General features: G+C 36.7%; 1 protein-coding gene across 1 annotated transcript in view; it reads right to left on the bottom strand.

Annotated features, from left to right (window-relative positions):
* Positions 1-21235, bottom strand: part of ZNF385B (zinc finger protein 385B) — a 300716-nt gene that overhangs the window by 261681 nt on the left and 17800 nt on the right. The window contains exon 3 of the mRNA XM_024766608.1: positions 16907-17044. Within this exon, the coding sequence (XP_024622376.1) occupies positions 16907-17044 (138 nt within the window). The remainder of the gene's footprint in view (positions 1-16906; positions 17045-21235) is intronic.

The raw sequence follows: 21235 nt of genomic DNA, 5'->3' as shown, positions 1-21235 counted from the left end.
CGTGGGCCTCTCACTGTTGTGGCCTCTCCCGTTGCGGAGCACAGGCTCCAGACGCACAGGCTCAGCGGCCATGGCTCACGGGCCCAGCCACTCTGCGGCATATGGGATTTTCCCAGACTGGGGCACGAACCCATGTCCCCTGCATCGGCAGGCACGCTCTCAACCGCTGCGCCACCAGGGAAGCCCCTTTTGTCTATTCATTGCCCTAATAAGTTAGTTACCATTATTTGGGTTCTCAGAGGTAGGACACTACTTCATGCCTCTTTTCATCTTCTTAAAACACGCCTTACACTACTCCATATCCTTTCTGCGTTTCCTTCTATCCCCACCTTCCCCATTCAAGGCACTGTTTTAACAATACAGTTAGACAAGCCTGGAATCACACTCCCAACACTTCCACTTACTAGCTGTGTGATTTAAGGGCAGTTACTCTTTGGTGCTCTGTGGCTCACTAGAACACGGGAGTGTTAGTACTTATATTGCAGCACTTTTTCAAACATTAGATGTAATTTTATATATAAAGCACTTAGCATAGAGGTTGGCACATGGTAAGACCTCAATAAATTTTGGTGGTAGTGGGTTAGTTTTATTATGTCATACTTTACTGCTCCTATTCTAGACTTGCTATATCATTTCACGATGGCAAAGTCCAATATCAATAACACAAAAGTAGCCAGACAATTATGGGCTATTTCTGTTCACTTAGTAAGTGACTTGCAATTATGATGAGAAGGAAGAACAAATAATATTAATAATAATACTAATTTGTGCTTTACAAACATCTTTCATAGACATCATCTTATGTAATATGTATAATATCTCTGTAAGTTTTGTAAAGCAGATATCATTTTTATTACTTTAAGATGAAAAAATTAAGAACACAGAGAGACTGAGTAAGTCAACCAGACACTGACTGGACATTGAGCCAATTAATGCAAAATGAGGACCAGAACCCACATCACTTCAGGCCAAGTACCCACAATGTGTGATTTAAATGAGCATGCCATTCTCTCTTGAAATATTAATCCTCTGATGGCCACAGAGTTTCATGTCTGTGTTTCAAGGAACACCCAGACTATAGTGATCAGCTCAAATGAAATGAACAAATACTCAACATTAAAAATAGATCACAGCGGCCTTGCAAGATGGTGAATGCAAAATAAAAATAATTTATCACATAATCCTTTAATTTCTACAACTTTATTTTTATAAATTCAAAATCTATTAAAATAGATCCTAACTTGAATTATCCTACTTAATACATTCATCACTTTTATCCTTCTAAAAAGTAACACTCCAAACAATGTAAAATACAAGTGATTTATTTTCTGGTCCACAGAACTTTCAAGGAGAGTTGTATTAGCTAAGCAATATTAGGATCCTACAGAGTGAACCATCTTATAATGAAACTCTTGGGAAAGGTCCTCTATAATTGGGAAAATAATATCTGAAAATATATGATTGCTACAGTTATAAATGACTACTTCTGGCCTTTTAAGGATTAACCATACTCACCACCCAAAAATATTTATAATCCACCTAAGTAGACTATCATCATATAGTCTTTCTGCACACACTTTTTATTTTTATAAATTTAGAATTATATGCAAAACAAGGTTAAATTGGGAATTATATGATTAAAAATGTAACCAGTGAACATGTCCCAATAAAAATTGTTTTGAATAACCACCATGGAAAGATATCATGTCACACCTAAATTTACGTATTTAAGCCATATGGAGCACATCAGAGCTACCATAAAGTGACTGGAAAGATTTATTTTGAACATTGAGGAAATCTTACTTGTGAGCAGATGCTTAGTCTAGCTTAGAGGCAGCAGGTTTTCACTGGATGACTGATCACATCACTGGGGCATTTTTTGTGAAGTCTATAAAAGGATATTTAGTAGTAAAATGCCTGCATATTGATGATGACAAACAATATAGGCACTTCAAGATATTTCTGAAAGGCTTCACAATCACAATAAATGCCGTGGATCTTAAAACAAAGGCAGTTCATCCCCTTTTCTCAGAGAGCAAATGCTCTTTTGTCATGTTTAACTCTTTCAGACAAAAATCAGTGAGAAATTTGCCTGAACAAAATGCACCTGATTAAACTCTTGAAGCATAGTTCCCTCGCTAATAATCTCTCATTTAATCCTTCATGTTCTTAGAGCAGCTAATTCTGGAGAAACTCAAAACACATTACACATTTTCTTCTCTTTTTTTTAAACTACGAATGTAGTCAATCTTCAGAAACCTATGTGAAGGGTAAAAAAGCAGCTATGAAATGAAGTCACATGAAAAATATCCCTAGACTTTTCCAGCTTAAGTTGTTAAAGGGTTCTAAAAATGTAGCCTGAATCTCTCATTTTGGAGAGGAGGACTTTGGAGCGCAGAGGGTTATGTGACTTATTCAAGGTCTCATAGTCAAATGGTGGCAGCCTCAAGATGAGAATCTGGAAAACTCAACTCTCATCTGGTTTTCTTTCCACCACCTGATGACTTCTTTCATATGGAAGGGAGCAGTCAGTGTGAAAGAGCCACCTTTGTGAATTTTTTTTAAGACCAAAAATTTCTTATAGTTAATCATTTTTTGGCCCAAAACAAAATAGCATTATTATATGTGTAAATATTTTTAAAAATAACTTTTGTTTTAAGTCTACCATTATCTGGTCTCAATATGTTGCACTTTCTTCCCCCCAAAATGATGTCATCAGACATCCTTATTACTGGTTAGCAAATTGCAAAAGATGACATCTGTAAACTCAGTTGGGAAGACTTTGGGACAGAAAAAAAATCAATGCTAACAATGCATGAGTGATAGAAATCAGCTGAGATGTACTCTTCAAAAACCGGCATGTCATTTTATGTATTTATAATTTTAAAGCCCACTTATGAATTCTTGATAAAAGATCAAGTTAGAAAACTATTGAAAATTATTCAAACAAGGGCAGCACAAATAGTTTTTAAATTTTTCTTAAATCTAACACTTAATGTCTTCTAAAAATATTCAAGTAGTTAATACTTTAAAGTATCAGAGAATAGCTAAATTCTAAAAACATAGTGGAGTTAAAACATGACTTCAAAAAATATTTTAGTTCATATAATATATATACACTGGAGTCAAAACTGGATTCAAGAAAACTAATGAGAATATTCTCTACAAAAAAAGAGGAGGGGGGGATTAACTTTCTTTTTAGTTCAAGTTTACTGAAAATCCCAAAAGGAAACATTTAATTTTCTAAGACATGCTGAAAGACACAGGTAAAAAGACAACACAGTTAGAACTGAATTAATCAAGCCGACATCACTGACAATTGACAGAACTTTCCTGGTGGTTAACGGCAGTTTGAGACAGCTGGAGGTGGACCCAATCTAGATGGAGATTCCATGGGAAAATATTCTTAAGAGTGCAAAATGGTCTTAAAAAATGAAATATGTAAACAGTTGTCAACCTTTCAGCGTTTTTCAAGAATATAGGGACAAAATCTGAATAAAAACCAAGAGGATAAGCCTTGCATTTTCAAGTTAAGAAATATCTTATTAACTAGTACAGCTCCTTACCCAACTTCATTCTTGTTTTCCAAGTTGCATTGTGCTTATATGAAAACTCGTTTTCACCAACTTCCCAAATATTCCAAGGGTCACATAACTATTGGCAATCAGGAAGGCAGGCGATTGAATAGTGAAGTGTTCCAAGGCTAAGACTGCTTCAATTGTTAATTCTAAATTGTTAAATCTAACTCTATCTGGATTCTTGTTCCATCTATTTAACAGGTGCACTGGGAAAATTCTAAGTTTGGCCACACCCTTAATGAGAGTGACCACACATCCCAGTATGAGGCAACCCAAGTTTATGCCTGGGTCCTGGCTTAATCATTAATAACTCTTAAAAGGGTTCCATTTTGATGATATATCACATAACCATCACCTATAAAGAACTTTAAACAGCCTCTTCCTTTACTCTCCTAGTCCCCAAGAGGACTTTCTTCCATGCAATTTAATGCTGGAAAAGGAGTTAAAAACTGATCTCACCATAATAGAAACATTTCAGTATACACCTTGACTTTTGCGGCCCTCTCTCTTTTCTTTACTTTCTATTACTAGTTTAAATTTTGCTTCTTCCTGTGGAAAGTGTGCATTATTCTTCTGACATTCTCCTCCCCCCTCCTCCACCCCCTCAGTGCTTAGCTGACTTGCAAGCATAGACCTAATTTAAAATATTGAATCTAATACAAAAGTGCTTCAAAGCTGTTAATTAACTTACAAATCCACAGTTCATTTGTCAATTGGGTACAGCTCCTATACTGATAAGAGAATTTAGAACAAAATTTATGCTTAATAAATACTATTGAATAAACATCTGAATGAATAAATGAATGGTTAGGAAAGTAACTTATAGACAGGAGGTTTGGTGTGAAGTAATAGAAACAATCTTATGCTACAAAGAGAAAGAAACAGGATGGTAACAAGATAAAAGAAAAGCAACATAAATTCAAATGTGTAATTAAGTTTGAAAGAATCCCTGCCACACCATGGTTTTCCACAATGACCAACATGTCCTAAGGCACCAGTATTTATAACTCAGTCTACTTGAACATTTTTTCTTTTTACTGTAAAAATGTAACTCAGACTTCATCATGGAAATCATTATTTAAAATAAATTAAGTTTTTAGAAATACACATTTAGGAAACCAAAATACATCCATTTCTTCAAGAAAACATGCATACGTTGGCTTTCAAGCTGTAATGTTCAGACCTGGCTAATACTGTTCCCGTTTTGCACAAAACAGGTAGCCAACTAGACAACAGGAAAGCCATGGTATTAGTCTCACTAGGCCCGTGCTCTAATTGGCTGAACTAACTGGACACAATCCCTGTTGACCTATGCTAATATTCTATAAATATTCATCTTTCTCCTTCTCATAAAAATTGCAGCAGAAACAGAGCATGGAAAGATGCCTTACAAACTTTCCACACTAGACAGTTTTTAATTAGTTTAAAGAAGTGTCCAAGAATCAGCATAGGAATGATAATACTGAAACTACAAAGGCTGAACATTTTTACGAGGAGAGAAAATAAGAGAGAGAGAAAGAGAGATTGTAATCCAAATAAGTTTCTTTCCTCAGTAGGCATTATCTCTTTGTGTAAATATTAGTGCCTAATGGTGGGTGGTCTGCTCTGGATGGTAGAGTGGCTGTGAAGAGCTGTCAGGAAGCAGCGTTTTGGCAAAGCAGGCAAACTAGCTGTAGAGGGCCAGGTGTGCAAGGCTCTGGGAGCCTCCCCAGTCCCAGTTGCACCTTTGAATCAGTTGGGGAGCTTTTAAATAGTACTAATCCGCAGGCTCTGCCTTGATCAATTAAATCAGAATCATTGGCATGGGGGTGTGTTAAAAAGCTCTTCAGTTTGTTTTTCTAAAGCTTTAAGAATCACTCTTTAATGGGGTTTGTGGTCTACTGTGCAGGTAATGGGGAGTCTTTAAACAGCGACCACAAATGAGTTGACTGTGAAGGGACTGTTAAGGGTTTCTGATTTGGCATCAGGCAGCCACAGGTTCAAACCCTGACCCTGACTCTTATTAGCTAGGTGGGAATGTTAAATTAATATTCAAATTCAGCATTAAACCCCTAGAAGCAAGGGAATTCATAATAAACTGCCCATCATTTTATCATGACTTTGTATTCAACCCCAAAGGTAAGATCACCCAGAGTTATGAGTTTCTCAAACAGAGAACCAAGTGTATGACATTAAAAAACCAACCCATTACACAACAGGGTTAGCTCAGTGCAGCATTGAATACTGTCATGTTTGTGGATTTCAGGCATGCCTTACTATTATTTTAAAGTGGTCTTGGTCTCTCTTCCATTCCTTTTAATACGGTAGTGTGCCTTGCATTGGGATATTTTGGAAGTTTTCATTTCACAAAGCTGAAATCCCCTAAGGCCCTGGTGTTGTATATGAACACTCAGGAGGTAGAAGAGTGGAAGGATCTTACGGGAGGGACACTCAGATGGTTTGTTCCAGGTTGAATACTTGAGAGGTGTATTTCTAGCAAGTTCTGGAAGCAAAAACACAACGTCAGTCAGGCAAAGGCAGGACACTGGGAATGGTCATAGAGGGTCAATGCAACACCTGCTCAGGACTTGACCAAACACCAGCTTTTCACCTTGAACTTGTAGGGAGCAGACACTCAGGAGGACAAAGGGCAACAGACTGGATCATCATCCAGTTACCTGGTGAAATGGCTTCTGCTTTACATCTTTTCCCATCCATTAACTGTGGCTGGAAACCATGAAGTCATCGTCTGGCAACCCTAAAAGCTTTTACTGTGATAACTTTTTTTTTTTGCGGTACGCGGGCCTCTCACTGCTGTGGTCTCTCTCGTTGCGGAGCACAGGCTCCGGACGCGCAGGCCCAGCGGCCATGGCTCATGGGCCCAGCCGTTCTGCGGCATGTGGGATCTTCCCCGACCGGGGCACGAACCCGTGTCCCCTGCGTCAGCAGGCGGACTCTCAACCACTGCACCACCAGGGAAGCCCCTGTGATAACTTTTGATCGCATCATATTCCTTCCATTTTCCCTCCACTGCTTTCATCTTTTATATGAATAGATCTCTTATTCTCAAAAGTAAACTATGTATATGTTTAGAAATTCAAATGTACAAAAGGGTATAACAGTTAAATCAAAGTCTACTTCAAACCATACAAAAGTAATTCTACTTTGAATTCAGTCCTCAGTCCCCCTATGAAATCATTTACCTCGTCTTTTTCTCTTTTTTTTTTTTAAGATTTATTATTTATTTATTTTTGGCTGCGTCGGGTCTTAGTTGCGGCACTCGGGATCTTCGTTGAGTCATGCAGGATCTTTCACTGCGGCGCGCAGGCTCTTCGTTGTGGTGTGCAGGCTTCTCTCTAGTTGTGGCATGTGGGTTTTCTCTCTATAGTTGTGGCGTGCAGTCTCCAGGTTGAGTGGGCTCTCTAGTCGAAGTGCACGAGCTTAGTTGCCTTGCAGCATGTGGGATCTTAGTTCCCCGACCAGGCATCGAACCTGTGTCCCGTGCATTGCAAGGCGGATTCCTTACCACTGGACCACCAGGGAAGTCCCAATACATTCTTTTTTTTATATTCTTTTCCATTATGTTTTATCCCAGGAGATTAGATATAGTTCCCTATGCTATATAGTAGGTAGATGTACTTTATTTTAAATCACTGCATAATATCTGTTAAGGTCTGAATGTTTGTGTGCTCCCAAAATTCACATGTTGAAATCCTAATGCCCAATGTGATGGTATTAGAAGGTGGGGCCTTTGGGAGGTGCTTAGGTCATGAGGGTAGAGCCCTCGTGAATGGGATTCATGTTCTTATAAAAGAGACCCCGTAGAGATCTCACCCTTTCGCCATGTGAGGACACAACAAGAAGTCTGGGATCTGGAAGAGGGGCCTCACCCGACCTTGTTGGCACCCTGTTCTCAGACTTCCCAACTCTAAAACAGTGAGAAACAGATTTCTGTTCTTTATAAGCTAGCCAGTCTCTATGGTACCCAGGATAAGACAACATCACACAACATGGATGAACCATAATTATTATCACCTACTGCTGGGTATTTTTTTTCTATATTTTCTTATTACAAATAATGTTACAATAAAATCCTGCATGCATATGTATATAGATACATGCAAGAAAACGTATTGCTCTATGTATCTTTGTATGCATACGCAAGCATATATGTTGACCAGATCTGGGGTAGTGGAACTACTAGGTCAAAAGATATGCATATTTCAAGTTTTGGCAGTTATTGCCCCATTGCCCTGCAAATACACGAACCAATTTACACCTCATCCACCAACGTGTGAGAGTGCTCCCCTGCCCACATACTTGCTAACTCATTGTGATATTATAAAGTTTGACCTTGCCCATCTGAGAGGTAAGAAAAAGAGTATCTCACTGTAATTTTAATTAAAGAATGAATATTTTTATGAGCAGCAATATCAAGTAATTTATAGAGTTCTTCACAAGAATTCACAGATCCTGTATTCAAGTGTCCTATCCTTTAGTCAATGTTTAAAGTATATTATTTACTATGTGCCAAGTGTTGCACTGACAGTCACATACTTAAGCAAATTAGGACACAGTTTCTACCCTCAAGGCAATCTAGTAGAGGAGAAAGATATTAAAATGATAATTAATATGCATTGTGATAAGTACAATAATAGAATATGCATATCGTTTGGATGTAGAAATGCTTAACTCTAGGTAAAGAGCTTTTTCCTGAAATGTGTCAATACCTTGTTTAATTTATTTTTACATTTTATAAACATATTCAAATGTGATAAGGAAAGTAAACAGAATACCTTGGTCAGCAAGAAGCATAATTGTGGCAATTACAGCTAATAATTAAACGTTCTGATTCGTTGAAAAATTATTTTAACTGGCTCATCTATGCTTATAATCTATTGAAAGAAGAATATGTAGAATAATTTATAAAACTCTCTGTTTTGTTTGATACTTGTTTTGGGGACTTACAACTTTGCCTAAAATATAATTCACAGCACATCTTTTCTCTCTCCACTTTGCAGATACTGTTTAGCTCTTCTGAAATCACAGCACAAACTTTAGTTTCCTACCCTTCCTCCTCCCCCAACTCACTGAACCATTAAATGTTTAACATACGGTGATTCCTATTAACTGTTGGATTGTTATACCATGCTAAAGAAGCTTGCCCTTTAGTATGAGGTGTGTTAAGGATAGTTAATTATAGTACACAGAAAGCCCTTTAAGTATTCAGATCCTATAAAATGTGATAATAATGTTAACATCATTGACTGGTAAGGCTACTACTTGAGCTTTTAATTATCACTTTAACCTTTAGAAGCTGTCTTCCAACCAACAGGAAAGCTTTAAAACTTTATCCTTGGACTAAATTCAACTCACTGATCACATTCCCTTAATTTCCAAACTTCATTGCATTGGTTGCAGTCAACTGGTGAGTCCTCGCTAAAATGTAAACATCCAAGCTGGGCTGCGCACAGAACTAGGCAGAAGAAGCTGGTGTGATGTACAGAAGCTGTAGAGTGAAGAGTTCAAAGGTCTAAGTTTGACTTTCAGTTCTGTTCTCTTTAGCAAGTCACTTACCCTTTTGTTGATGCTGATTTATTATCAGTACAATGAGCAAATACTACTTTCGCTATCTACCTCTCAGGGTTATGGTAAGGATCAAATGAAATAATAGATGGAAATGGATGAAGAGTTATAAGCAGTAAAGTTCTCCCATCCCCTTTCACAATCTCCCTTCCTTTCTCTCCCAGACCCAATTCTTTATGTGTCCTCCACCTACCCAAAGCCTTCCATGCTGTGTCATTCCATTTGGGTCTCCTCTGCTCCAGCCCCATGCCTTCCACCAAAACTTACCTGCTTTAGGTTTTATCTCTCAGACCCTAATTTTTACTAGAAGACAGCTATAATAGCAGAAAGAATAATTTGTAAATAATAATGGGCTACATTTATTGAGTAGTTACCACATGCCAAACCATAAAGTCATCACTAGCAACCTTTGAGCTTTTCCTGTGATAACTTCCGATTATAGCATATTCCTCCTATTTTTCCTCAACCTGCCATGCAAAGAACTTTATATACATTATTCTCACTCAATCTTTACAACAAATCTATGCAGTGGAGTCTATTATTATTCTTGTTTTACAGATGAGGAAACTGAGATTTGCAACTAAGTTGCAACTAAGTTGTGATGGAGCTAGGCTTTGAACCTCACAGGAACACCTCCCATAATCACTGTGCTCTTCTGCTTCTCCTAGATGCAGAACTAATGTAATGAACAAATGGTCACTTATATCACCTTATTAATTTAACATGCTCATTGAATTATACAGTCGGAAGCTGGAAGATCATCTACGTTAACCATCCATGCCATCCTTATCCTCATTTATCACACACCTAAGTCACATTCTGCGTTTTGCTTCAATACCACCAATGAAGGATGTACACTACGTCCCCAAAAGGAATCCCTTCATATTCAGACAGCTCTACTGGGAAGTTCAAGTGAAAATCCTCCTTCCTGGAAAGCCATTCACTCATCTTAATTTTACCTGAAAGCTTTATTAAAAAACTATAATTTAAATGTTCTAATATAATAAATCCTCTAATGATCTCTTCTCCTTGATAAAGTATTCAGTGCACCTTGGCCACAGTGGTCACTCTCAAATGAAAGCACCTAAGCTCTCTGCATTTCTCCAGCTCCAGGCATGCTCTGACGGTTGAACAAACTTCATTGTTACAGATATTCTAGTTCTTCTAATCCCACCTAAGATACCATTTAAGATTGTGGGGGATATATCATATCACGGTTTTGACCCATACATGAGTTTACATCTCCTACATCTTTTCTTGCTCCCTCTTCCATGTACTGTAGTTGAAATTGACCATGTTGGAGTTTGTCCATCTTTTTAAAACAATGGTTCTAACTGGGGCGGCATATTAGAATCACCTTGCGAGCTTTAAAAATATTGATTTCTGGGTTGCATTTAGAGATTCTGATTTATTTGGTATAGGACGTGGCCTTGGTATCAAGATTTATAATTGTATTATTTTCCTATGTATTTATTATCTCAGCTTTATATCATCTATAAATTTAAAGACCAGGTCATCAATGTTTTCACCAAGTCATTGCAGAGTCCTGGAGCTTCACTTTAGGTTAATATTGGCCAGGTACGCTTGGGTATAGGCATTCAACCAGTTACAAATCCACAAAAGTACACTATCACTCAGTCAACAGTTTTCTCTTTTGTTCACAAAATAATATCAAGAAAGATTTTGTTAAATGTCCTACAGAAAGCTAATCTAGGGCAGTGGTTAAAAGCATGGATTCTGGAGCCCAACTGCCTGGATTCAAATCTCAGCTGAGTTACTTGCATGACTTTGGGCAGGTTGCCTAACCTCTCCATACTTCAGTTTCCCTACTTGTAAACAGGTATAATAGTACTTACTTATAGGGTTGTTATACGGATTAAATGAGTATATACATATAAAGGTTCTGAAGCAAGAAAATGAGTGTTAGAAATCATTTCCAAGCCATCCGTATTTTCTCCTTAAAGTATGACTCATAACCCATTATAGGATTTCTAACTACTGTGTACACAGAGTGACATCCACTGCTTGTCTCCCTTAATCTACATAAAAATTTTTGTGTACCTAAAGTATACAAAATCTAAAAGCTCCAGTTAAGCAAGAGTTAACTAACTTATTATGAATGCAGTATTACCCATTATACAATAATAAAAATACATAAAATGTAGACAAATACCAGAAAAATTAGTCCCTGTAGATTCATTTCTAAATTTGCTTCCTCCTGAATATTTTGAAATTGCTCAAAATTCAGGCTCCCCTTTCCAGTACCCGCACCCCTCACCCCCCAAAAAAAAACTTGAGTAAAGAAATACCACCTTGACTTCCTGGAAGAAACAGAAGTTTTCTGGATATAAAGCCATTTCCTCTATCATATTCTAAAAAATCAACACTACCAAAGAATGAATCAGAGAAAAAAAATAGAACTAGAATTACCATAGATCTCCAAGTGAAATTCACACACCAATTTTGAAATGTCAGCAAAAACATGTTCAGCTAAACGCCCCAGTGGCGTTGCAGACTCCCTGGATGGAATAAGACAGAAGTCTCCTCACTCTGACAGAACAGTCATTCCCTGCGGGAGACATCTATTTATTACTCAATTGCCATTTGCAAAGAAAATATAGCTATTGAATAATATCACCTTTTAGGAAATTAAGAGAATTGGAGTCTGTCAAACTACTAGCAACTTTTACTCACCCACCAGTGCCTTTTCTAAAAATGAGAACAATTTCAAAGAAAAAAATGTTTTTTGAAGATATTTAGTGAAGAAAGTTAGATTATGGATTCACACTGGTATTTTGCCATAACAAACAGACCACGCAGACAGATAGCACTGATATAAGTAGGAGGACATTGGAGCTGATATGGAGACTAGAGTGATATTTAAGGTAAGGAGGAATCAGAATCTTTTCCCAAAGAGTACAATTTAGATACCAGAAATAGGCCACGAATATTATTTGAAATAATTAGAAGTAATGCATAACACAGTAACATTTACGACTAGGCAAAAATAGAAAACAGATTGATGATGGGAAGCAAAAAAAAATATCTTTTGAGATCCAAAATAATCAGATTGAAATAGCGGTATACCATGAATACACACGAAAAAACTGGAAGTAAATTATCGTTTATCCTAGGACAACAGACATTGAGAAATTAACTAGATCATGGGGGCAAGGGAGTTACCATTTAACTGAAAGAAGATATGATTTACTAAACAGTTCTTTATTGGGCTAGCAGAGTTCATCCATTTCTAAAACTTGGGTTAATTGCTCTCACACTCAACTGATCCGTTTGGGCTCAAAATAGGTTTCCTGGTCTGACATGTCACGTGACTGACACAGGGAGAACTGAGGTGGCATTTTAGACTGGGTACAAAAAGGGTATCGTGAAGAAATTACTCCAAACGTTACCTCTAACCCTGCTGACGAATCATCTGCAAGGCAGCCTAACACAAAATTCGGTTACAGTGTACGTGACTCAGCTCTACATGTTTTCTCCCATGTTGAGAATCAGATTATATACTGATGTCCAGTCACTCCTGTTGGGGATATTTACAAAAACAGTGGTGGGGGGGAGGGAGGTATTAAGAAGTGAAAAGAGAGAAGAAAGGTAATGGAGAAGGCTAAGTGAGCGAAGAGAATTTTACAAGACAACCTTAGGTGAGATGAAGGAAGATGAGCCTTTATTCTCCTGTGTAAGAGAGACATTCAGAGCCAAGATAGAGTAACTCTAGGCTGGGAACAGGGTTTTTGATAAATAGCTTAGCATCTGTACAATGGGTATTATGTTAATAGATTATAAAGTTTTAATAAGAACTCAATAAAGACCTGTCTATAAATATTTTGATACTTTATGAGGCATATAGTAGGTCCACAATAAATGTAATCTCCATTCTGTTTTACTCAGCTGTGTTACACTAAATAATCCAAGCGTCCTTCTAAGTCAAGTTTGCAAGTTACTCTGCCTCCCTGAGAAACCTAGGAAATGGCAGTCAAAAGATATGAGTCCTAAAATCGAAAGGGTAATGAATATTGAATAAAATCCAGATGGAGCGGGGAGGCAGCATTGAGGGAGGGACTTCTCATTATGCATCTTAAATACAACGAAACAAAATTAATTTATAAGCATCTCAAACCTACTGAGGGAGAAAAATCCTGAAAATGTTCTAGTTGGCAAGGGGTGGTAACAATCGGAAATTAATTGTACAATTCTCATGATTTATTTAAAATGTTACTGACAGCTATTGTTTAATGTGCTGCCTTTATTATTTTATCTCAGTAATTACGAGGAGGCTCTCATATCCTTACTCATGATTTCTGCTCTGTCAATCCTATTTTTTATACCATTTTAAGTTTCTCAAATGGAAACATTCTTATCATAGGAGTTTCCTGGCATAAACTCGAACAGTAGGAATCGACCGCTTTTACAGAAAAATGAAGCCTCCATTTTAGCTTTGGTAGACCCGATTTTCTAGGTAATAATTCGAGACTCAATTTCTTATATAGAAACTAGGTAGGGTTCCCATATTAAATACAGGACACTAACTCAAATTCGAATTTCAGCTAAACAACGAATAACTTTTAGTGCAAGAATGTCCCAAATATTTAATGGGACATACTTATATTAAAAAGTATTCATCAACACAGCAACATACCTCAAAATAAACAACAGAGTATATAGATAGCCCAAACTAATTACTGAACGTATGCAATGGGAAAGCTCAATGAACTTGGAGAGTACTTTGATTTTTGTAATCATGTTTCTCAACTAAAGCAGGCTTACTATATCTGCTCTATTTCATAACTAATCATTTTTAAAACCTGCTGAAGGAAACTATAGATTGTTATCTCTTGATATAAAAGTGAACAGATGCAGGTACATCACTGAGATTCATGAGAATCTCACATCCTCATGAAAACTTTCTAAATCCTACTTCTTGTGAAAGAGAAATTGCTACTAAGACTTCAGGCAGCTATGCTAAATTATCCTTCATTTCCTCTAGTGAATTTTCCATGATCTATTTAATACGACAAGTTTCACTATTCTAAGAGAATTCTGACATTCTAAAACTTTTTTAAAGTTTTCATTTACTAAACACATTATATCATCAGGAATTTCAAAGAGAAAACATCTCAATGCCCTTCTAACCTTCTAATTCTCAACTCACAAACCCAATTTGTTTCATGGGCTTTGGGGAAGTAAGAAATATGAGATACTTATTTGTAAGTCAAAATCTAGAATGAAATACCCCTAACCATCTGATGATGACTTGTGACATGACATTCCCAAAGGGACAGAAGAAAAATAAGTTGTTTAAAATTATGCTTCATCTAAAAACAGAAAATCTTCTAATTATAATGGCACATAATATGTCCCTGCATTTCAATAAAAAACATTTTATCTTGAATCCTTAATCATGCGAAATTGCTTAACCTAGGCAACGATCCAAGGATTAACAAGAAAAAAAATCATGAAATTCAAGATTTCAGAAGTGTTTTCAGTTCCCCTGTCAAAGCCATATGAAAGAAAAAGTATAATAGTACCATTTCAACGTGCTCCCTAATCTACATGTATAGATTTATTTCCGCCATGCAAAGAATAAACATAAGAATAAATATTTCATTAAATGTCTTGGGAGTTAATTTTGATCACCTCTACTTCAAAATGCATTATGACTGGCAAAACTTTCAACAAGGGTTATTTTCTGATGGAAAGAAAAGGCTAAGTAAAACATTCTCACCACATTTGCATATACATTTCATCTATTATCACTGTGGAAACAAAAACTATTTTTAATATTTCTATAATTTTAGCATTTGAGAACTTTTACTTTTCAAGATGAGGCAGTTGTATGAAAGAAGACATTTAAAAAAATTTTTAATGTATCTTCAGACTATTTAATTTTATTCCTTAACTAAACTTCCTCATAGCACATATATGTATAATGAAGTATGGGTGCTTTATATCAACTATACAATATATAAAAGCCTTACACTCTCTCCCACCGTGCTCTAGGATGCATTAACAAACAAGCAGATAAGCCTAATGATGAATTACACAATATGGTCAGCACTAATAGAATGGTTTTCTACAAATGCATTGCAAAAAGATGAACAAATACTTTGCATTTCGGAACACAGTTATTTTGATGTCACATGTCAAGTAAGATCCAAAGTGGTAAATGTTAGCAACTTTAAATCTGTTGGTCCTGGATCAAACAGCATAAAGGAACTTTAGAGAAACGACAGTGCATTCAGGAAGGCAGACTGGGTTGGAGCTAAGAGTCTCTTCTTGAGGGTCTAATTAGGTCCTCCCCCTCCCTCTGCTTTTTAAAAATTTATCTCATAGAGACACCTTAGCAGAAGCTATCAGCTTTGACAGAACACCGAAATCATGGTAGTGAACCATAAATTGACCATTACCATAAAAAGAGCTGCTAAATGAGAAACCATGTGCTTAGTATAAAACTAATTTCATGCTTTCAAAAGCACACAGTGGCTTCTAGCAAGATAGTGGCCCTGGGACTTGCTGAGACAGATTGGCAAACGCAAATGGTTTGCTCCTGATGCGTCTGCTTAGCCAAGCTTTACATGTACTGGCAGTAAGCGGGGTTCTCGAATCTTCTGTCAAACAAATACACACTTATCTATAACTTTAGAGCTGAAAGCTATAAAACAGCTGCCTCAAATAAATTTAGCAGGAAAACACATATACACACATACGCACACACACACTGCACACACACATATATATATATACATACCCCATGTGCCACGCTAGCTTCCAATCAAATAAAAATAGACTTCTCTGCAGACCTAACATACCAAACAGGCACTTAATAAGCATACTGTTATCGAATACATCATAACTCTCACAGTCCTTTCTTCTTTAGAAACAGCTTCTCATCACATAGGAATTAGAGTTTAGAAGAGCCTAAGCAAGAGGACTCCATCTACTTGGAAGCTAACTTTGAGTCTGCCCTTATCAGGCTGGCTTTCAAATACTCTATGCTTATAAAGCCACATCAGACCTGTCTGGGCATGATGATCTAGTCGTTTAACTCCCCAGATGAGTGTCAGTATTTTATTTACATTTAAATGATAAAATTTACTACATTTAAACGTCACATCTAATTAAAACATGCCGTATGAAGAAATGCTTCTAATTTTATCCTCCTCTCGTTTAGGATACCATCTCTGGAAATCAATTACTGTAGGCTATCCAGTGCATGACAGGTCATAACTTTTAATTATTAATAATGTCAAGCTTAACAAGGTATCAACTCCAATATGTAATCTATTTCACTTACTTTCTTACTTATCTCATAAACATCAGTTGTTTCCTGCTATATATTTTTCACATCAGAGATTCTACAAAGTACCTTTAGTTCATAGCCTTTTTTATATACCTGAAGCACATAATAACACTGCTAACTGCCTACTTTTAGTAATGATAGCAAATAACATAATATCACTGACTTGTTCTGAATGTTTAAAATGCAAAGGAAGTCACCTACTGGTAAGATGTCCTCGGCAAACAGCTAGCACAGAATGAAAAGAATGCTATTACATCAATTTAAGGAGTTACTTCCCCCCAAAATTAAAGAATCATAGATTTTGCTCTTCACTGTTGCCCCTTCAGATCTGTCAGTACAACATGATAAACACAATTGACAACTTCACAGGATTCAACACAGCATTCGAAAGAATCTGCTCCTGACACCCCAGATCCCGGCGTCCAAGTTTTAGAATAAAAATGCTCACCTCTGCTAGGAAGTCCACTCCACATCCTGGCAGGGCTTTCACCGGCTTCAAAAGCAACCAAGTTGGATAAACAAAACTTCCAGGATGTGACCAGTGTAATGCACGGGGCTACGGAGACTTGGCTCCAGCCCTGATTATCTGTGTGACAGTACCACGCTATGTCAGTGCAGCTCCAAACCTTCCCAGATGCTGGCTTGTTGCACTGCTCATTGAAAATCCTTTACACGCTGGCAACATTTTAGGGAAGGACAAGCACACTCTGAGTCATTTGTAAAGAAAGCAGAGCAATTTCAATTCTATATCTCCATGCATGCTGAAACCAGAAGCACTGTCAACCTACAAGTCTGAGGTGGATTTACGCCGAGAAACAGGCAACCTAAGCCTTCATTATCAATGCATGAAATCAGCCACTGTGATCAAATTCAAGCAAACCACAAGAAGGATATGATTATGAAAGGCTCCACAGATTTAGCACCAAACCTTGTGGAATGAAGAATCATCTATTGAAATTGTGTAAATGTCAAAAATAGCTCTGGCTTTTCAACAATGAGCAGAATACAGAGAAGAAATCAGTAGTCTATGTTATAAGGACCTATCAAAAAAGCTACAAAAACCAAAATAGCTATAGGTCCCTGGGACTCTTCTATAGACAAATGAAATCACTAGAGGCTATTACAATTGTAACAAAAAAATTCCATATATTTGACACAGATGTCCATTAAAGAGCAAGTTAAATATCTGTTAACCCGTGAGCACCTGTCCCTAAATTAAAATAATAATGATAGTAAAAATGTGCAGGGCTATGCTAGCACCAGGGCAAAATACTATCAATTTTACTCTAAGATGAATTCCTAAATAATAAGAATTTAAATGTATTTATTTTGTGTAACAAGAAAATAGACGGACAAGGTAGAGAATATTTTTAACCACATAGTCTTTCACTGCTTACTATTTTTTTAAAAATCTACAGCTCAATAAATCCATACACCCCCTACTCCAGCCACCCCCAAATTTATACCTTTACCTTTCACCATTCTTCCTCTTTTATACTAAAATATAAGATTCATGAGCCAGTTGAGATGTCTTAAAAAGGCACAAGGTAGCTAAATCCCAGAAAGTAGCAGCAATGATTTGAGATCACAAAATACAGAGCTTCGACATGTACATGAAAAGTGCAAAGCAACAGGGACATAAAACATTTATCAAAAAATCACAAAAATAACTGGGAGAAATTCCTAGTAGGCAGCATTGACAAAGCACATATTTAAGGTTCTACTCATATATTTTTTTAGGTTTTAGGTTTTAGGTTCTCATTGAGACTCTAAAGGCAGAGCTAATCAGGATCCAATAAATACAATTCCTGATTTGAGGATCTTCTATAAATGACTGTGTATGTTTTAGTCATTTATAAATGACTGTACAGTTTTAGTAATACTAGTAGCTCTTAGGTGTAGATACATTTAGTAGTATCTACAATCTAAAACATCTGTGTAAAAATAAGAACTATGCCACAACATATTTACATAACACAGCATTTTGGAGCAACATTAAACATGGCACTCCTGTGGGTATTCTCCTGATGTCCCTCAGTGTGGAACTGACTCCTTACAGGACACTAGTTGGATTCCTTTCCTTGAAGATAGTTATAGACATATATGAGTGGAGATGCACACAAGCGTGTGTGTGTGTGTGTGTGTGTGTGTGTGTGTGTGTGTATGTACATACACCCACATCATAGGAGAATGTACTAAACCTTTGTGGTTACTTTTGTTGCCTGAATTCCATTCATTTAGTGCCTCAGGAAGCTCCTAGGAAACAATTTGAATGCATTTTGAGAAATGGCATTGGGTATCACTCATTCAGAAATTGCTCCATGTTTTCTCTCTCTCTTTTTCTGTACTTTTCTTGTCTGAGAAAATAGTCTGTGAGAGATTGTGTGCCTAAAACTCTTATTATTATTATACATGCAGCTTCCTAGTAATAAGATAAAACTTTAAAATGAAACTATAATATTTGATTATAGGTCCTTAATCCCTTATCTAAAACCCCTAGTGCCAGATGCATTTCAGAATTCACATGCTTTCAGATTTTAGAAAGATAATACTCTGCGTATACTGTGAATTATATAATGCCTCAAGTAAAGTCTAGGGCAAAAGCCTATAATCAGACATATTAACAGTTCTGCAGCAAAATACGTGCATATTCAGACTAGATGGGATAAAGACTATTATTAACATCACACACATCAGTTCAGGTCAGGTTTTGCCATCAATATAAATTACAAAACCTTCTGATTTTCAGAGCTTCTTGGATTTTGGAAATTACAGGTAAGAGATTATAGACCTGCAGAAATGTTTACCTAAACTGTTGTAAGGTTATGGATTGGAAAATAATACCTTACCTTGGCAAGTGTTCTCTGGCTTGGCAAGAGATCTGGAGATGAGCATTGCTTTAACAAGATAGGCAGAAAAACCACAAGAAGGTGCTATTCAAACTGAGACATAAAGTACAGCAGAGATGCAGCTATAATGCAAGATGACAAAACTAGGGCGTGGCAATGGAAGGTAAGAAGAAGGCATCCAGAATTATTGTGTCAAGACATAACAAAACATAATGATGAAAATATCAACCACTCACTGATTACCTACTTTATACCCAGTAATGTGAAAGGCACTTGACATAAATATTTCTTTTAGCAACCTACTTTATAATTTTCAAAAGGATATTTTAAAAGAAAAATGTGTTTTCAGAATGAGGCATAAAACATTGGGTTATCTCACCCTTTTCTCATTGTATCCCAAAGCAAAACATCCACAATGGTTTTTAAACATCACATGTGAGAATGTCAGAAACAAAGAAAAAAAAATAAGCTTCACCTTTGGAAGTAAAGGTCCATATTTTATTTGTATATACTATTTGGTGTATGAGTTCTTTAAAATCACTTATAGAAAAAGAAAAAAATACAATTTACCATCAATATTCAAACTGAATAACATTAAAACCCATTTTAAAAATATATTCTTAAGACACGTGACTATTATGTTGTATTTACCTGGAGTTTTCCTATATTTCCCAAATACATACTTTTTTATATGAAGTACATTGAAGAGCATTAACACAGCAAAGTATTGATGTTGGACTTAAGACTTCAGACCTACAGAATATTCACATCTTCTAAGAGATCTTCTCAAAAAATAAAAAGTTGCAGGAAGGATAGGTCTAGAGATCTAACATACAGTATGATGACTAGAGTTAATAATACTGTACTGAATACAACTGACCCTTGAACAATGCCAGGGTTAGGGGCGCTGACCCTCCGCACAGTGGAAAATCCAAACATAAGTTATAGTCGGTCCTCCTTATCTGCAGCCCATCTATATCTGAGGCTCCTCATATCCACAGTTCCTCTGTATCCACACTCAACCAACAACAGATTGTCTAGTACTGTAGTATTTACTATTGAAAAGAACCTGTGTGTAAGTGGACTCGTGCAGTTCAAACCTATGTTGTTCGAGGGTCAAATGTACCAGAAATTTGCTAAGAAAGCAGATTTCAATCACCACACACAAAAGAAGTGATTATATGAGGAGATGGATATATTAATTAGCTTGACTGAAGTAATCATTTCACTATGTAAATGTATATCCAATCATCATATTGAACACCTTAAATATATACAACTTTCATTAAAGAAATTTTAAAACTGTAGGTACCCTCCCCCCAAATAAGAGCATTTCTTGAGAGCCTTTTGGGACCCAGACTTGCAGTGGGGAGGAGTCCTAGGGGTGTTTGTGAGAACAATGGTCTTCCTATTTGCTGTACAAAGAAGAACGGAATACGTGGCTCTAATGTTAGTTCGTAGCATATGATCACAAAGTCACGTTCCATGTGAAGAAGGAAAGTGCATTTATTCATTTGACAGTACAACATAACCTGGTGAACTTTTTCTTTAGCAACCAAAATAGTGCCCTGGTGGTTTGATGAAATTCTTGCAACTTCTAAAAGTAACTGATTATCTAGAGTCAGGAACTCCCCGGGAATAAAATTAACATCTCTTTATACCTTTTACATCATGCCCACATAAGAAAAGATAAACTTCCAGAATCTGCAGGCCAAGATCTCTGAGTTGCAAGGAAGGCTCACCAGAGGCAGCCTCTTGAAATGAAGTGGGCCAACGTGATGCAAATGCCATCATATTCAGCCGCTAAAAAAATACAATAACCAGACCACCCAGTTCCTCCAAACTCCTCATGTGATCAGGAGAAAAGCAAACATGTTTCGCAGCTTGCCTAAGAACCAGATCCAGAAAAACCGTAAGTGCCAAGGATG

This window comes from Neophocaena asiaeorientalis, unplaced genomic scaffold (genome assembly GCF_003031525.2).
Source record: "Neophocaena asiaeorientalis asiaeorientalis breed wild unplaced genomic scaffold, Neophocaena_asiaeorientalis_V1.1 scaffold113, whole genome shotgun sequence".
In the NCBI taxonomy this organism is placed as follows: Eukaryota; Metazoa; Chordata; class Mammalia; order Artiodactyla; family Phocoenidae; genus Neophocaena; species Neophocaena asiaeorientalis.
Note: the sequence above shows the minus strand (reverse complement) of the source record. Positions and strands in the feature narration are given on the sequence as shown.